The 15480-nt window shown below is 41.5% G+C and overlaps 5 protein-coding genes across 5 annotated transcripts; 3 read left to right on the forward strand and 2 right to left on the reverse strand.

The window, feature by feature from the left end:
- Positions 1-4842: 4842 nt before the first annotated feature.
- On the reverse strand, positions 4843-6655 carry cm (AP-3 complex subunit carmine). The gene is made up of 6 exons (XM_017157570.3): positions 6530-6655; positions 6381-6468; positions 6000-6325; positions 5774-5933; positions 5264-5716; positions 4843-5197 (listed from the first exon to the last, which is right to left on the reverse strand). Exons 1-6 carry the CDS (start codon positions 6562-6564, stop codon positions 5012-5014), a joined length of 1248 nt encoding a protein of 415 aa, XP_017013059.1. The 5' UTR covers positions 6565-6655; the 3' UTR covers positions 4843-5011.
- Positions 6656-7143: 488 nt separating this feature from the next.
- Positions 7144-7722, forward strand: sloth1 (sloth 1). Its single transcript, XM_017157562.3, has 2 exons — positions 7144-7519; positions 7581-7722. The coding sequence occupies exons 1-2, from the start codon at positions 7363-7365 to the stop codon at positions 7664-7666; spliced, it is 243 nt and encodes an 80-aa protein (XP_017013051.1). The 5' UTR covers positions 7144-7362; the 3' UTR covers positions 7667-7722.
- sloth2 (sloth 2) lies at positions 7675-7878 on the forward strand. The gene has a single exon (XM_017157563.3). The coding sequence runs from the start codon at positions 7675-7677 to the stop codon at positions 7846-7848; it is 174 nt and encodes a 57-aa protein (XP_017013052.2). The 3' UTR covers positions 7849-7878.
- On the reverse strand, positions 7856-9256 carry LOC108068146 (zinc finger protein 664). The gene has a single exon (XM_017157561.3). The coding sequence runs from the start codon at positions 9150-9152 to the stop codon at positions 7905-7907; it is 1248 nt and encodes a 415-aa protein (XP_017013050.2). The 5' UTR covers positions 9153-9256; the 3' UTR covers positions 7856-7904.
- Positions 9256-10238, forward strand: LOC108068149 (coiled-coil domain-containing protein 25). The gene is made up of 2 exons (XM_044395178.2): positions 9256-9310; positions 9392-10238. The coding sequence occupies exon 2, from the start codon at positions 9513-9515 to the stop codon at positions 10140-10142; it is 630 nt and encodes a 209-aa protein (XP_044251113.1). The 5' UTR covers positions 9256-9310; positions 9392-9512; the 3' UTR covers positions 10143-10238.
- Positions 10239-15480: the final 5242 nt, after the last annotated feature.

Raw genomic sequence — 15480 nt, forward strand, 5'->3', positions numbered from 1 at the left:
ATGGGAATATGTGAATAAAAAAGTGTAGTGTGAGTGCGAATAAAAATGGAAACGGGTTCAAGAAACCCTCTGCGTCACAAATGTCAAAGTTCTGTGATGTAAATTAAATTTATTGAATTTATTGGATTTCATTTATCATTGGCAATATTTTATACCTTTTTTAAATAATAAAATAACGACCTTTAAAAGCAGAATGTTCCATAATAAACGATAATAGCTGTCTGAATTAATCCAGAATTTCCTGGTCAAAACCTGGCTTGCATTTCCCCTAATATCTAGTTTCATTTCCCGAATTGCACTAAACTGAACAATCATGTGTTTATATAGTATGTAGTACAGTATGCAACAGATGGGTGGCACACACCGCACATACACCCCACACACACCTTTCAGATGACCTTGCACTTGCAATTGTCAAATTAATTTCGCACTCAGAAAACACCCCCATGCGATCAATTTCAGTGGCGGCCTCTGGCGGCGGCTGCGAAAAGCGCTTACGTAAGCTCCACACTCACAGATCACATAAGCCCCTAAATTTCGCTTCAGACACAATTTATTTATTTAAAAATAAAAAAAGACCGCCTTTTCGCTGTGAGTTTGTGAATCGTTGACGGTTTTGTCGTCTCTGATTTATTGTAATGGCTGTTTTTTTTCGCTTTTTGTGTTTATTTGTTGATTTGCTTTTATTTTGTCGCAATTGTGTCTGGTTTTTGTTTTTAATTCTTTGTGCTTCTTACTCAATGCGATAAATTAACTTCAACGGGGCGAAAACAGACTTCCAGTTTGGCCTGTTTTTAATTTGTATCGAAAGAGGTTCTAAAAATACTTCTAAAAATTCTACACACAATATATTTTTCAGTTTACCGTAACCACTTTTTTGCACACTTTATCAAGCGACCTCTAACCTCTTATAAATCGATTAATTAAAAACAATTTGTGACACTGGCTAATTAGTTGCCGCCCTGAGAAATAGACAAGAGAAATATATGAATATTTCAGACTTTTATCAAGACTTTTAGCATTACCATATCATCGGTTATCGCTGGAAAAAATTACCCCTTTTCTTTCTGTTTGGTGTGCGTAAGCAATATTATTTTGTTTATCGCAAATTGAGGACTTTGTATGCAAATCCTCCGGGACAGGGGCTCGAAATTTTAGTCATTTCTCTGCTGCTTGTGTGATTTTTAATTTTTCAGAACCTTTGTTTATCGAGCTCTCTTTTTGTCTCGCCATCAAAAAAGGCAGAGAAGTGAGTAATCTGAAATACTGCGTTCCATAAACACAGTTTTCGTGACTCCGATTCTCATCGTGATTATGATATGGATAATGGTTCCCGTTACAATAGTTCTCGTTCTGGATTTAGTACTACTTGGACCATCGAATTGCGGAAGTTTCAATCGTTTTTAATGAGCCTCATCGCACTGACACAGAAAGTCTGTTTTGTGGAGGCGCCTTTGTGTCGGGAATACCCTCGGATTTTTTTGGGGAATGTTTACTCTTCGAATAGGAATTGGTTTATCAAAATAAAAGGAATGAAAGTTCACAAAATATACATTTTGCTTATTTAGTTTTTTTTAGTTCCATTTTAGATACATTTCAGTTGAATTGTAATTACATTTAAGAAACCTTTTAGTTAAATTGTAGTTACATTCGAGTAACCTTTTAGTTAAATTGTAGTTACTTTTTGCCTACATTTTACTGAGAGACTCGGTTGAATAACCTTTGTAGTCAACTTAGATACATTGTAGATAAAGTGTTGTAGTTATACGTTTCAATCACTTTTTAATTACTTTTTAGTCTATTTAAAAATTTAATTGAACTAGTATTTTGTAAGGGGGAAAATACACATAAGTCTGCTTAATTTTATTTTAGAAATCTATTTTAAATATATAACTAGGGTAAACTTGATCGAGTCCACCCATTAGTGTCGATCTGTTTTCCATTTTCCAGCCACTTCCCCCCGATTTTCTTGCGGAGACAATCAGCGCTTCTAATTAGCCGGCCAGACGACCAGGCGAGAATGCTCAATAGACATTCTATGGGGGGTTCGTGCTCTGGTTTTCAGTTTTTCCGACTTATATATAAACCACAGTTTTGAAATCATGTGGGACGATACAATTGGCGCGGCCGGCATTCAACACCTTTCGCAAAGTTGGGCAAACAGCAATCAAAGCAAACAAACAAACAAACAAAGGCAAAAAGCACTGAGCACAAAGCAAGGCAAACACTGCGAACAAGCAGAGTTTAAACATTTGCTTAGTGCAGCGGCGACAAGTTGCATAAATTATTATCGAACAGCGAATGCAATTACACGACCTGCTACAGTTTACCCCTCCCAGCCTCCCATCCGCCGCCCCTGTCTTATTTTTCAGGGGAACAAAAGGGGGGCTGGCAGCCTTGTTGCGCTAATGACAAATGCTTGTTGCTTGTCTTTCACTCGCATTATTTGGGGCCAAAGGCTCCATTAGCTTCATTGTGCCATATAATATATAAAATATAAAGTTAGGGAAATATAAAAGATTACAAAAATAATATCACAAACAAATTTAAATATTACATTTGGTAAATGTTTTTAAATACGCTTAAATTATAATCTAGTTAGAAAGGTATTTTAAATTTTAATCAAGTTAAAGTTAAGAATTTCTTTTTGGTAAGTTGAACAATATGCATTTAAAACTGAAAGACTTCTGAGAAATTCCCTGATGTACCCGACTTTTTCCTCCCCCATTATTCAAATTCAACTATACCTAACTAAGTATTATCACAAACTCACGATACGCAAACAGATCGTTTATAATAAAACTCACGAAAGAGCATTTTTCAATTTACTCTAAAATTAAAGCCCGGGCTGTTCAAACATTTATACTTTAAAAAAGTAGATCAAATGCAGTGCTGCATTTGCATGCATTTAAAACCACTTAGCATGGCGTTAATAGTCAAACTTTACTGGAGCATACGGGCATTACCAAACAGAAGCTAAATAAAAGCCATTTAATGCTTATTGGACGAACAGGATTTCGAATCGATTGGAAAACAAGTATGAGGGCACGAAATCACGTGCACATTCTCGCTCAAAGCGGAAATTTATGGGGCTTCATCGACACCTCATCGAAGGGGCTCATTAAAAAATACATTCAGGTGCTACAAATCTGTTCATGAACTGCAGCAATTCCAAAGCCAATTAACATTCCCCCCGGGGGAATTTTTAATATTACTCTTAGTACCCTGGGCTTATGGGGAAGTTAGCTAAGAAATATTATATCAAATTAAAAATTTAATAAATTATTTTCCGACTCAAATGTTAATATCAGAAATTTTCGGTGTTGCAGGTGCGATCGTCACTAGTTTATTTTACCTCGTTAGGAGTTTTTTTATTTAACTAAAGAAAATCAGTTTATAACTCTGAATTAAAGTATGGTATCTATTTTTAACTTTTAATAAGCACCCCATTTATTTTGATTTTTTTTTATATTTTATATACTCGACCCTTTGGTGCTACCCTATAGTTCTTGATTTTAAACTGCATTCCCTCGGGCGATGGGAAATGCAAATAAGATGGAAAAATGTACAATCGAACCGCTTGCAATGCGCTATCAATTACGGGGTTTAAATGCCAAACGATTTCCATGCTCTGGAGGGAGCGAGAGAGACGGCGATATGGGGAAGCCCTAGGAGGGCAAAACGAAAGACTTAGGCAACGAACTCGGGTCGCCCGCTGTTAATGAGCGTTTAAAAACGCCTCGCATTGGAATAATGGTACTCTGGACTCTGGATTTTCGATTTTCGATTTTTTTTCTTCCCTTTTTTTTTACTCCCTTTTCTCTTGTCTCTCTTTTTGAAATAACTCTGCTTGGCTTTTAACGAGTGTTTCCCACGATTGAAAAATGACTCGCGAGCTGGACGCGAAACCTGAGTTATTTTCTCGATCCGTTTGGGCCGCGGACTTGGCTTTTTGGACCCGATCTCTGTGCTCGTGTGTATAACATGTCTAGCCATGGTCGCCTTCGCATATTCGCCTTTCGGTGGCGCTTGTTGGCTACCGTTGCACGCCGCGCCCAAAACCAAAACCAAAAGCCAAGAAGCCTAGAAGCCGTTGCAGTGGGTTGAGGGGGGCGTGGCAGGGGGCAAACCGGTTGCCGGTTGTCTCTCGGCCACAGACAAAAATGCAGCTAAGGTTGTATAAGGAGATAACGAGCCAGCAGCAACAGTGGAGCCTCCAGTTATTGGATTGGTAACTTGAGATTGAGATATTAAATTATTGTTTTAAAATAAATTAAAAATAATACAAATGTAATATTCCAAAAGCAAACATCAATTAATTAATTACTTTAAAAATATTTATAAATATAATATTATTTGACTTAATTCCATTATTTGAATTTGAAATATTTTCTTATTCTGGTCAGAGAACGATCTATTTTAATTTGTAATATTTATTTTAGTTTATAAAATTTATTATAATTTATAATAATTTGCATTTTGATTTATAATATTTTTTTTAGTTTATAATATTCCCTATTCTGTATTTTCCCCACTCATCGAAACTCCACTCGCCACTCCATTGCTCACACACATTTATAAACAAATGTACGGGTACATACTATTCGTATGCTAAATGCGTTGGCCTGGCTGCAAAATCAAGTTTTGCATTTTCATTTAAATTTATTGGTTTCCTCGGCTGTTGCTGCTGCTGCTGTTGCCAGGCGCAGCGGAATCGAGTGGAGTGACTCAAGAGTGCCTTGGAGTGAAGTGGAAGTGGAGGTGGAGTCGATTCCCCATCGATTCTCGCATTCCTACTCTTCGAACATGGCGTCGCCGCCCAAGAACAACGACTACAGGGCGTTCTACAATTGGAGTTTAACTTTTATGGGTAGATATAGATAATAGATAGGTGGTTAATATAGATATACAGATGAGATAGAGAGAGAAAGGGGACGAATGACATAAAACAGTGGAATACACTTAACGCTAGCACTTAATTAAAGCTGGATTTAGATTCGATGCTCCTCGTCTACATCCGCACCTGGAACTTGCCCGCCTTGGTCAGGTATTTGACGCCCTTGAAGGGCTTGTACTTCTCGCCGTACATATCCAGGCGATTCACCTTCAGCCCGGAGACGGCCAGCTGGGAGATCTGGAACTGAACATTCACGGACGGATTGGCATCTATATTGGTGGTGCCGGGCGTAATGGAGACCTAGTTTGGGGTGAATAGTGATAGTTAGTCCTTAGATTTCTCTTTAAATCAATATATTTCCCTTACCGATCCCCGAATATTTGGCAGCTTGGACACATCGATGCGTCCCACGTCCCAGGACAGCGTCTTGCTTACCGAATCGAAGGTGTACTTGCCCTGATTCGGCGTCAGCAGGCAATTGAGCACGCATCGCGGCATGGTCAGCTCCAGCTTCACCTTGTCCACGGTGCGACCGAGCGTGTTCCGCGGTCCAATTGTCAGATCCAGCCGTCCCTGTTCACCCGTTTTGATGGAGAAATTGTGCCGAATGTAAATAGGTATGGCCACCACCGACTGGGAGCTAATGTGATACGACATCAGGCGAAAGTTGCCGTCGGGCGGAATGAAGGAGAGCAGGCGCTCCGCCTCCCAGCGCTTGAAGCGCACGCAGGGATGGAAGGAGACGTCGTCGAAGAGGCGAGGATTCATGAAGGACAGCGTGAGATCAGGCATCCCGGATAGCTTGATGCAGCAGTCGATCTGTAGAAAGTAAAGCTGTTATTTTAGGTTCTACAAATTTAGATATTTAATCCCTACATATCCCTGGATCTCCGCAAAGACCGTGGAGCCCGACTTGTCTATAATGGCGTCCACCTCCTCGATGACATCGAAGTAGGCCTCGTTGTTGGTGTAACGCACGCCGCTCCGCCGCCAGGGAATCGCCGAAAGCTGTCCCGATGGCAAGGTGGTGCTTACACTGGGAATGGGATATAAAACAGAGATTATTAAGGATTATTTCTCAAGAAGGAGGAGGAGCACTAACTTGCTCTTGCCCGTCACCGTGTTGGCAATGGTGCGCAGAATGTTCGGCGGCTTGATCAGCTCCTTGAGGATGTTGCTCTCGGTGGCCAGCGGAAAGCCATTGTCCAGCATCTCATCCAACAGCTCGTAGACCACCACATAGTTGTCCTTGATCACCGACTCGGAGCAGTCGCCGAAATAGTCCTGGAAGGTGTCCACCACGCGATGCAGGAACTCGATGACGAACAGCGGCGGCACCTCCTGCTTGCAGGCGGCCACCAGGGACACCGCATCCCTTTGCACCGTGATCAGGTAGTAGTGGGGCGTGGCAATCACCGGTGGCACATCCTGGAATTTAAACATATATACTTTATAGCTGCAAACGTGGCAGAACATGGCTTACATATGGAGCCGTTCGCTGGGCGTCGAGGAAGTATTCGCACACGGATCGCGAGACCACCGAGCGCCAGTGCTTCTCCAGGAAGACCTCGCTGATTGGGGGAGGTCCAGGTGTTATATGGGTTATCTGGGAAGTCTATTTGGATGGCTTACCCGCCGCTGTTCACGATAAACAGGCTGTGTATCATAGTTCGGCTCTAATTTGTTTACTTCGTGTTTTTTTCGCAACTCAATTTTAGGGATGAGCTATTGGAGATGACAGCGTGAGGGGTGGCTACTCCCGCACTCACGAGGGGATGAGGAATATATTTTTGTTGTAAATATTTTATAAAAAGATAATATGTTTATGTTATTAATATTTACCATTTATTTGTTTGTTTTTATCCCAGCGCTACAAGCATGTAGCATACTTATAGATTAAGTCGCTAGTCACAGTTAATAATTATATAAATTAAAAAAAAACATTAATAATAAAACATACAAAAAAACAGAAATATATATTTTAATTTTTCACAAAAAATAAAGGCGGGCACTTACACACTTGCGATATTTTCTAGTGATTGACACTTCGTGAGTCCATCCATATAAATTACAAAAAAAACACTAATAATAAAACATACAAAAAAAAAAACAAATATATATCTTAATTCTTTACAAAAACAAAGGAGGGCTCTTTTACATCTGCAATATTTTCTAGTGATTGCCATTTCGTGAGTCCATCACTAACTTCATATTCCACTAATTCCGAGTTCCATCTCTAATTGAACAGCTGACTGCTGAGGACCGAATGGAATTCGAAACGCGAGGCAACTGGAGTTGCTTTGGATTTCAGACAAATAACAAATAACAAGGCGACAAACTAAAGGTTTCTGTTTGAAACCTCTTCGAGGAGCAACGCACACATGTGAGCCAGGCATCCCACACACACGGCACCTCTGAATTTCGCCCAAAAAAGAGGGCGGCAAGCACACGGAATTACATAACACATGAGTTCGGCGTACAGCGGCTCCGTGCGTCGCCTGCTGGACAGTTGGCCCGGAAAGAGGCGCTTCGGCGTGTACCGCTTCCTGCCGCTCTTCTTCCTGCTGGGCGCCGGCCTGGAGTTCTCCATGATCAAGTGGACGGTGGGCGAGACGAATTTCTGTGAGGATCCCCTGGTTTGCTTAGCTTTTCCTGGCAATAATCTCGAAATCCCTTCCTGCAGATCGCACTTTCAAGCGTCGCCAGGCCAAGAACTACGTGGAGGAGCAGCAGCATCTGCAGGCGCGCAACGCAGGCAGCTCAAACTAGTTAAAAACATGCCCGCCGGCGTCTCGTGGGGCCAGTACATGAAGTTCCTGGGCTGCGCCCTGGCCTCCATGATGGCCGGTTCGCAGGCGGTGCACTTGTACTACCGTCCGCTGGAGGATCTGCCCGCCTACATCGAACGGGAGCAGCAGCCACCCGATGCACAAGCCTCGAAATCCGTGTAATTGACAATTTTACTTGGTCACTAAAGCTACTTAAGTTTATTATACAAAGACTAAGACTAAGACGATTTATCATGCACCTTGCGGTGGTTCTTGAGGCACGTCTGCTGGCGGAAGGCCTGGCCGCAGGTGCCGCAGACGTAGGGCTTCTCGCCGGTGTGGATATACTCGTGGTGGCGCAACGTCTTCCGCGAGGCGAAGCTCTCGGGGCAGTGGCCACAGGCGAAGGGCTTGAGCTTGAGGTGCACCGCCTGGACGTGGGCCTCCAGCTCGAAGCGGCGGGCGAATGGCCGGCCGCAGTGCTCGCAGGGCAGCTTTTCGCTGGAGTGCTTGAGCATGTGCTGCAGCAGCATGAACTTCTTGGCCATCCGGCGGCCGCACACCTGGCACTCGTGCGGCAGCTCCGCCTGGCTAACCTCGTGCTGCTGCAGCGTGTGATACTTGAGGGTGTAGCGCGAGTGGAACTCCTTCTGGCAGATCTCGCAAAAGTGCCGCTCGCCGGCGGCGGAGGAAACCTCGTCCTCGGTGGGATGCTTGGTCTTCAGATGAAACTTGAGATTCGCCGACTGATTGAAGCTGGCGCCGCACTGTTCGCAGATGAACTTCCTGAGGGCATCCCTGCCGCGTGGTGAATGCTTCAGCCTTTTGTGCTTCTGCATGGCAATGCGGCTGGTGTAGATTCGCTCGCATCCAGGTTGATCGCAGGGATGCCGCCGCTCCTGCGGCGCATGCACCTCCCGAATGTGCGTATACAGGCCGCCCATGAAGCTGTAGGCCTTGTCGCACTGGTCGCACTGGTAGGGCCGCTTGCTGCCCTCGTGCACCTTGCGCACATGCGCAGCCAGGGTAATCTGGTGGGCGAAGCTGTGCCGGCACAGGCTGCACTTTAGGGTGTTCCTCGCGGTGGTTCTCCTGGTCCTGGCAATGGGATCTGGATCGGGCTCCGGTTCGGGGGGCTCCAGGCTGTGCAGGGAACCCTCGTCCGCCTGCCCCTCCTCGTAGACCACCTCAAAAGTGGGTTCCTTTGCATCCTGCTCCCTTTTCAGCATCTCCTCCAGCTGCCTCCTGGAATCCTCTGCCTTCCGGCGAAACCGCTCGAAGTTCTCGACCAGCAGGCGGCACTCCAGGCAGAGTTCCTGGGGCAGATCCTCCTCATCCTGGTCGAGATCCATGTGGAGCAACTGCCGCAGCTCCTGGCTAATGGGAATGGGAATCTCCTCCTGCAATTGCTGGAGCTGCAGCTCCCTGTTTAATGGCAGCAGGCAGGTGCGGCAGAGCTCACGGGCGGTTTCCCGCGTCAGAGGCATTTTTTATTTTAATTTTTTTAAATTAAAAATTAGTTTTTAGAACACTAAGCTTTTTAGTTTTATTTTTTACGCCAAACGCGAGATGGTCATACTGAACTGGAGGTGGCCATTCCATCGATTAACTCACCTATCGGCTATCGCTATCGAACACACCGGCTGTAAATAAAATAGCTTAAAATTAAAAAACCTTAATTTTATACCATAAGCGGACTTATTAAAATACTTTTTAACCCACTTAGGTGCAGGAGGTGACCAGGACAACAGGCGCAGCTGAAAAGAAACCAAAATCAGCTAGTTAGAAAAAGCAGAGGAGCAGGTGGCCACCAGTTTAGCACTTTAAATTCCCAGTTGCCACACAAAATGGTTTTCTACTTCAAGAGCAGCGTCGTCCAGCCGCCGGCGATGCTCTACATGGGTCGCGACAAGCACGAGAACGAGGAGCTCATCCGATGGGGCTGGCCGGAGGACGTGTGGTTCCACGTCCACGATCTCTCCTCGGCCCACGTTTATCTGAGACTCCGCAAGGGCCAGACCATCGACGACATACCCAGCGATGTCTTGGTGGACGCCGCCCAGCTGTGCAAGGCGAACAGCATCCAGGGCAACAAGGTGAACAATTTGGAGGTGGTCTACACCATGTGGGAGAACCTGAAGAAGACACCGGACATGGAGCCCGGCCAGGTGGCCTATCACAACGAGAAGGCGGTGCGTCGCATCCGTTTGGAGAAGCGCATCAACGAGATTGTCAATCGGCTGAACAAGACCAAGACGGAGGAGGAGCACCCCGATTTCCGGGGGCTGCGCGAGGCACGCGATGCCGCCGAGCGGCAGGATCAGAAGAAGCTGCAGCGCGAGCGACGCGACCAGGAGAAGGAGGCCGCCAAGCAGCGGGAGCTGGAGGCCGAGCTGCGCAGCTACGCCTCGCTGCAGAAGAGCGAGAATATGCGCACCAACTACGATGCGGGCAACGAGTCGGACGACTTCATGTAGTCCCTGCAGCTCCCGATGCACCAGCCCCTCGCATTTACCACTAACATCTCTCGTTCTTCTATTAAATCTTACGCAAATCGTTTTGTAAAGTCTCAAGATATTTTTGTACATTTTTTGATAGCCAACAAATTTATTGGAATTTTTTTTAACCAACTTTCGAACCCACTTGAATATTATACTTGTATTTATCAGGGGAAGTATTTCTAGATTGTTTTCTGAAAAATCACAAAAAGCTGGATCAAGTTGGCCTTGTTGGGAAATATCAAACGAACGAGCTCGGTAAATATTCAGCATACTTCCACGAGCCGAACAAGTAACACCAAATATTTCGAAAAATATAGTTTTACTTTTTGAAAACGAAAAATTTTACAAAATGGGCCGAGCTAAGCCCGCAGTGAAAAAACCAAGCTATCATACCACACGCGTTAGTATTACAATTGGTTTTTGTTTAATTTACCTCTCAGTTCAGTAAATAATTTTCAAATATTTCAACTTACATACTCTTTTTAAGTTTTTTATACAAAGGATACCGTTTTTTGTACAAATTTTTTAGTTGAACTGAGAGTGAATATGTCAATTAAATTTGAAAGTAATACGTTTCCTTTTTTTAAAGAGTCGTTTGAGGCAATCCATGCAAAAGCCGAAGCATCGAAGTTTTTCCAGGGTCAGCAAGACGTTGGTGCGACGAAAGGCGAGCCAATCGATCGTTTTTAAGACGGAACTAAAATTCCAGCGAACAAATTGAATGTGAATCCAAAAAATTGTATCAAATCGTCTTAAAATCTAAATTTTGTAACTTTATATAAATTTGAGCTTTAATTTTTTGAAAGTGGCTTCGTTCGATATATCGATATAACTTGGGCTAACGTTACATGTTACTAACAGCTCCGTTATTAACATTCACTTATCATCTAACAAAATCGCGCAGTCTGGCAGCTCCAAGAATATTTAAAATTTGCGCGGTTATCGAATAATTATTCAAAACTTGGTTTGCTACCAAAAAAATCCTTTTTTGTCCGAGGAAAAAACGTTCCAACCATCTGGCGCATTTCCCATAATTTGATGACCTTCGGCAAAATCTAGAGCTTAAACCTTTTCTTGATTTCTTGGTTCTCCCTTTCATTTTTCCCTTTGGTTTAACAATCTTTATGGGGTTTTTGGGGTTTTTGCTGTTTGCTGACCGTTTTATGGCTTCGACGGCTTGTTGCCTTTTTGAGTTTCTGGACAATTTGCTGTCGGCACATGGATATGAACGCTCTCATTATCGCTTATTTTATTTTCACGCATTGTTCGCAACAACAATGGCCGCGCCGAACAACAAAGGGGAAGCCCCCGAAAATGCGAAATGCGAAAAAAGCGAAAGAAACTTGATGAGGCTGCGTGTCCTTTTGATTATGCCATGCCAATCTCCTCCTTTTCCCAGTGTTTCGTCATTATGGCCAGTCGTAAACATTGATGACAGTGGGGCTGCACTCGGGTCACGCCCCCTTTCCGCCCCCTTTTCGCCTCCCCTGATTGATTCCCAACCGCCGCCAGGGGGCGCTGTTGTCTCTCTATCTCTTTCTGATTTAAAATGGCCCAGCGAAGATGTTTTATGGCCGCCTGGGCAGACAACATAGTTCCTCTCGCCATAATAAAGTGGCCGACCGGGGGTCACTGTCAAAGGACTCGGAATCGGAGTCGCCGAGAATCGCCGTCATTAATCAAACTGGCAACAGTAAGCCCCCGCATTTCCCAACCCTCGTCAGCGAGAGCTTCTCGCCTTGGCTCTTTATTGCATTTGTCACCACAGCATGGGTGCACTGAAAGAAATTGTATTAGAAATAAATACATCGATGAATACATTTTTGGTGCATTTTTATGACCAAAATACTAACAGTAAATACTACTTTTTTTTGGGTGAAAATTTTTATTTTTTATTATGGATTTTTGGCTGTAACTTGGTTAAAAATGGTCCCAAATCAAAAAGGCGCACTGTTTTGTGCAGCTTACGACCATATATTTAATATCAGTGCACTTTCCGACTGATTTGACAAAATTAAATTTTGACCCAATTTTCGCTTTTTTTGTAAGGGGTACCATCATGATTTTTTCGAAAAACGGCAAAAATTAAAAATTTTCAGGTTTAAATGCCAATTGTTTGGGAATTTAAAAACGAGCTCAACGAGGTACGACACACCATATTTGGATCATTATTTCCATTTTTATGGCCAAAATACTAACAGTAAATACTACTTTTTTTGGGTGAAAAATCAAGACTTTGATTTTTGGTAAAAATTTGATTTTTTATTATGGATTTTTGGCTGTAACTTGGTCAAAAATGGTCCCAAATCAAAAAGGCGCACTGTTTTGTGCAGCTTACGACCTTATAATTAATATCAGTGCACTTTCCGACTGATTTGACAAAATTAAATTTTGACCCAATTTTCGCTTTTTTTGTAAGGGGTACCATCATGATTTTTTCGAAAAATGGCAAAAATTAAAAATTTTCAGGTTTAAATGCCAATCGATTGGGAATTTAATAACGAGTTCAACAAGGTACGACACACCATATTTGGATCATTATTTCCATTTTTATGGCCAAAGTACTAGCAGTAAATACTACTTTTTTTGGGTGAAAAATCAAGACTTTGATTTTTGGTAAAAATTTGATTTTTTATTATGGATTTTTGGCTGTAACTTGGTCAAAAATGGTCCCAAATCAAAAAGGCGCACTGTTTTGTGCAGCTTACGACCTTATAATTAATATCAGTGCACTTTCCGACTGATTTGACAAAATTAAATTTTGACCCAATTTTCGCTTTTTTTGTAAGGGGTACCATCATGATTTTTTCGAAAAACGGCAAAAATTAAAAATTTTCAGGTTTAAATGCCAATTGTTTGGGAATTTAAAAACGAGCTCAACGAGGTACGACACACCATATTTGGATCATTATTTCCATTTTTATGGCCAAAATACTAACAGTAAATACTACTTTTTTTGGGTGAAAAATCAAGACTTTGATTTTTGGTAAAAATTTGATTTTTTATTATGGATTTTTGGCTGTAACTTGGTCAAAAATGGTCCCAAATCAAAAAGGCGCACTGTTTTGTGCAGCTTACGACCTTATAATTAATATCAGTGCACTTTCCGACTGATTTGACAAAATTAAATTTTGACCCAATTTTCGCTTTTTTTGTAAGGGGTACCATCATGATTTTTTCGAAAAATGGCAAAAATTAAAAATTTTCAGGTTTAAATGCCAATCGTTTGGGAATTTAAAAACGAGCTCAACGAGGTACGACACACCATATTTGGATCATTATTTCCATTTTTATGGCCAAAATACTAACAGTAAATACTATTTTTTTTTGGGTGAAAAATCAAGATCTTAATTTTTGGTAAAAATTGGATTTTTTATTATGGATTTTTCGCTGTAACTTGGTCAAAAATGGTCCCAAATCAAAAAGGCGCACTGTTTTGTGCAGCTTACGACCTTATAATTAATATCAGTGCACTCCCCGACTGATTTGACAAAATTAAATTTTGACCCAATTTTCGCTTTTTTTGTAAGGGGTACCATCATGATTTTTTCGAAAAATGGCAAAAATTAAAAATTTTCAGGTTTAAATGCCAATCGATTGGGAATTTAATAACGAGTTCAACAAGGTACGACACACCATATTTGGATCATTATTTCCATTTTTATGGCCAAAGTACTAGCAGTAAATACTACTTTTTTTGGGTGAAAAATCAAGACTTTGATTTTTGGTAAAAATTTGATTTTTTATTATGGATTTTTGGCTGTAACTTGGTCAAAAATGGTCCCAAATCAAAAAGGCGCACTGTTTTGTGCAGCTTACGACCTTATAATTAATATCAGTGCACTTTCCGACTGATTTGACAAAATTAAATTTTGACCCAATTTTCGCTTTTTTTGTAAGGGGTACCATCATGATTTTTTCGAAAAACGGCAAAAATTAAAAATTTTCAGGTTTAAATGCCAATTGTTTGGGAATTTAAAAACGAGCTCAACGAGGTACGACACACCATATTTGGATCATTATTTCCATTTTTATGGCCAAAATACTAACAGTAAATACTACTTTTTTTGGGTGAAAAATCAAGACTTTGATTTTTGGTAAAAATTTGATTTTTTATTATGGATTTTTGGCTGTAACTGGTCAAATCAAAAAGGGGCACTGTTTTGTGCAGCTTACGACCTTATAATTAATATCAGTGCACTTTGCGACCGATTTGGGAAAATTAATTTTTGACCCAATTTTCGCTTTTTTTATAAGGGGTACCATCATGATTTTTTCGAAAAATGGCAAAAATTAAAAATTTTCAGGTTTAAATGCCAATCGATTGGGAATTTAATTACGAGCTCAACAAGGTATTACATTCCATATTTGGATCATTATTTCCATTTTTATGACCAAAATACTAACAGTAAATACTACTTTTTTGGGGGAAAAGGAAAATTGGTTTGTATTCATTTTTGTCAGGTTCTCAATCATAATTTAGTCAAGTAGGTAATCCCAGTAATGTGTAATATTTTCTCGCTGTGTGGACAAACGTCTCCGAATGGTGAGAAAACGCACACATTGTGCGGGCGAAGTGGGGGAATTCCATTTCCAGTCACAACATAATTAGCAGAAACAGTCTGGCGCGACGCTTCGCTGGACAAAAGACAGGGAAACTGATTAACTAGTGGCTTTCAAAACCGAATGCAGCTGCATATGCAGCTACGATTAATCATATTGGGCCATTAGGTGGGTGGGTTGGCTGAAAGCTGAAAGCTAAAAGCCAAACGCGAGCGTTTTGGTAATCAAATTTCATGTTTGTTGGCACTTGAAGTACATTTTTGGACCATCATTCATGATGCCGAGCGGAGGATGGGAAGGCAGATGAAGGCCATCCATCAGTTGGACTAACTATTAGCAGAGAAGCTAACGGAGGAAGGAAATTGTAAATAATATAATATAATAAATAGTAAAATATTCACCAAAAAAAGCTATACTTAATAATATGTTGAAAAATTAAGAAGATTGTAAGTTGTATGTAATTCAATTGCAAAATATGGAAACCCCAAAAATAATAAATAATTTTAAAATAGTAGAAAATCTTCAAAAAAATAAATAAAATAATTTAAAGACCCTTAAAAAATTCTCATTTTACTTTTCCATCATAGAGGTTTCAAAATCCCATTAGAGTTGTGCAATAAAATGCATTAGAAGGCGTTTCTTTTGGACCATCTCAAATTCTGATTTACGTTTATGAGCGCCGGCATCAAAATAAAGCTGCAGCAATTAAAGTGATCGCTCATGTGGGAGTCGCTGGGAAAGCTGGAAAAGT

This window comes from Drosophila takahashii, chromosome X (assembly GCF_030179915.1).
Source record: "Drosophila takahashii strain IR98-3 E-12201 chromosome X, DtakHiC1v2, whole genome shotgun sequence".
Classification (NCBI taxonomy): Eukaryota; Metazoa; Arthropoda; class Insecta; order Diptera; family Drosophilidae; genus Drosophila; species Drosophila takahashii.

What these genes read in the sequence shown, in the direction of transcription:
- cm (XM_017157570.3), bottom strand. Translation starts at nt 6,564, where the DNA reads ATGATACACAGCCTGTTTATCGTGAACAGCGGCGG. An exon ending in CCCAGCGAACGGCTCCATAT is followed by an intron (nt 6,326 to 6,380) that starts GTAAGCCATGTT and finishes TTTAAATTCCAG; the next exon opens with GATGTGCCACCGGTGATTGC. An exon ending in ACGGTGACGGGCAAGAGCAA is followed by an intron (nt 5,934 to 5,999) that starts GTTAGTGCTCCT and finishes TCCCATTCCCAG; the next exon opens with TGTAAGCACCACCTTGCCAT.
- sloth1 (XM_017157562.3), top strand. Translation starts at nt 7,363, where the DNA reads ATGAGTTCGGCGTACAGCGGCTCCGTGCGTCGCCTGCTGGACAGTTGG. An exon ending in GGTGGGCGAGACGAATTTCT is followed by an intron (nt 7,520 to 7,580) that starts GTGAGGATCCCC and finishes CCCTTCCTGCAG; the next exon opens with ATCGCACTTTCAAGCGTCGC.
- sloth2 (XM_017157563.3), top strand. Translation starts at nt 7,675, where the DNA reads ATGCCCGCCGGCGTCTCGTGGGGCCAGTACATGAAGTTCCTGGGCTGC.
- LOC108068146 (XM_017157561.3), bottom strand. Translation starts at nt 9,152, where the DNA reads ATGCCTCTGACGCGGGAAACCGCCCGTGAGCTCTGCCGCACCTGCCTG.
- LOC108068149 (XM_044395178.2), top strand. Translation starts at nt 9,513, where the DNA reads ATGGTTTTCTACTTCAAGAGCAGCGTCGTCCAGCCGCCGGCGATGCTC.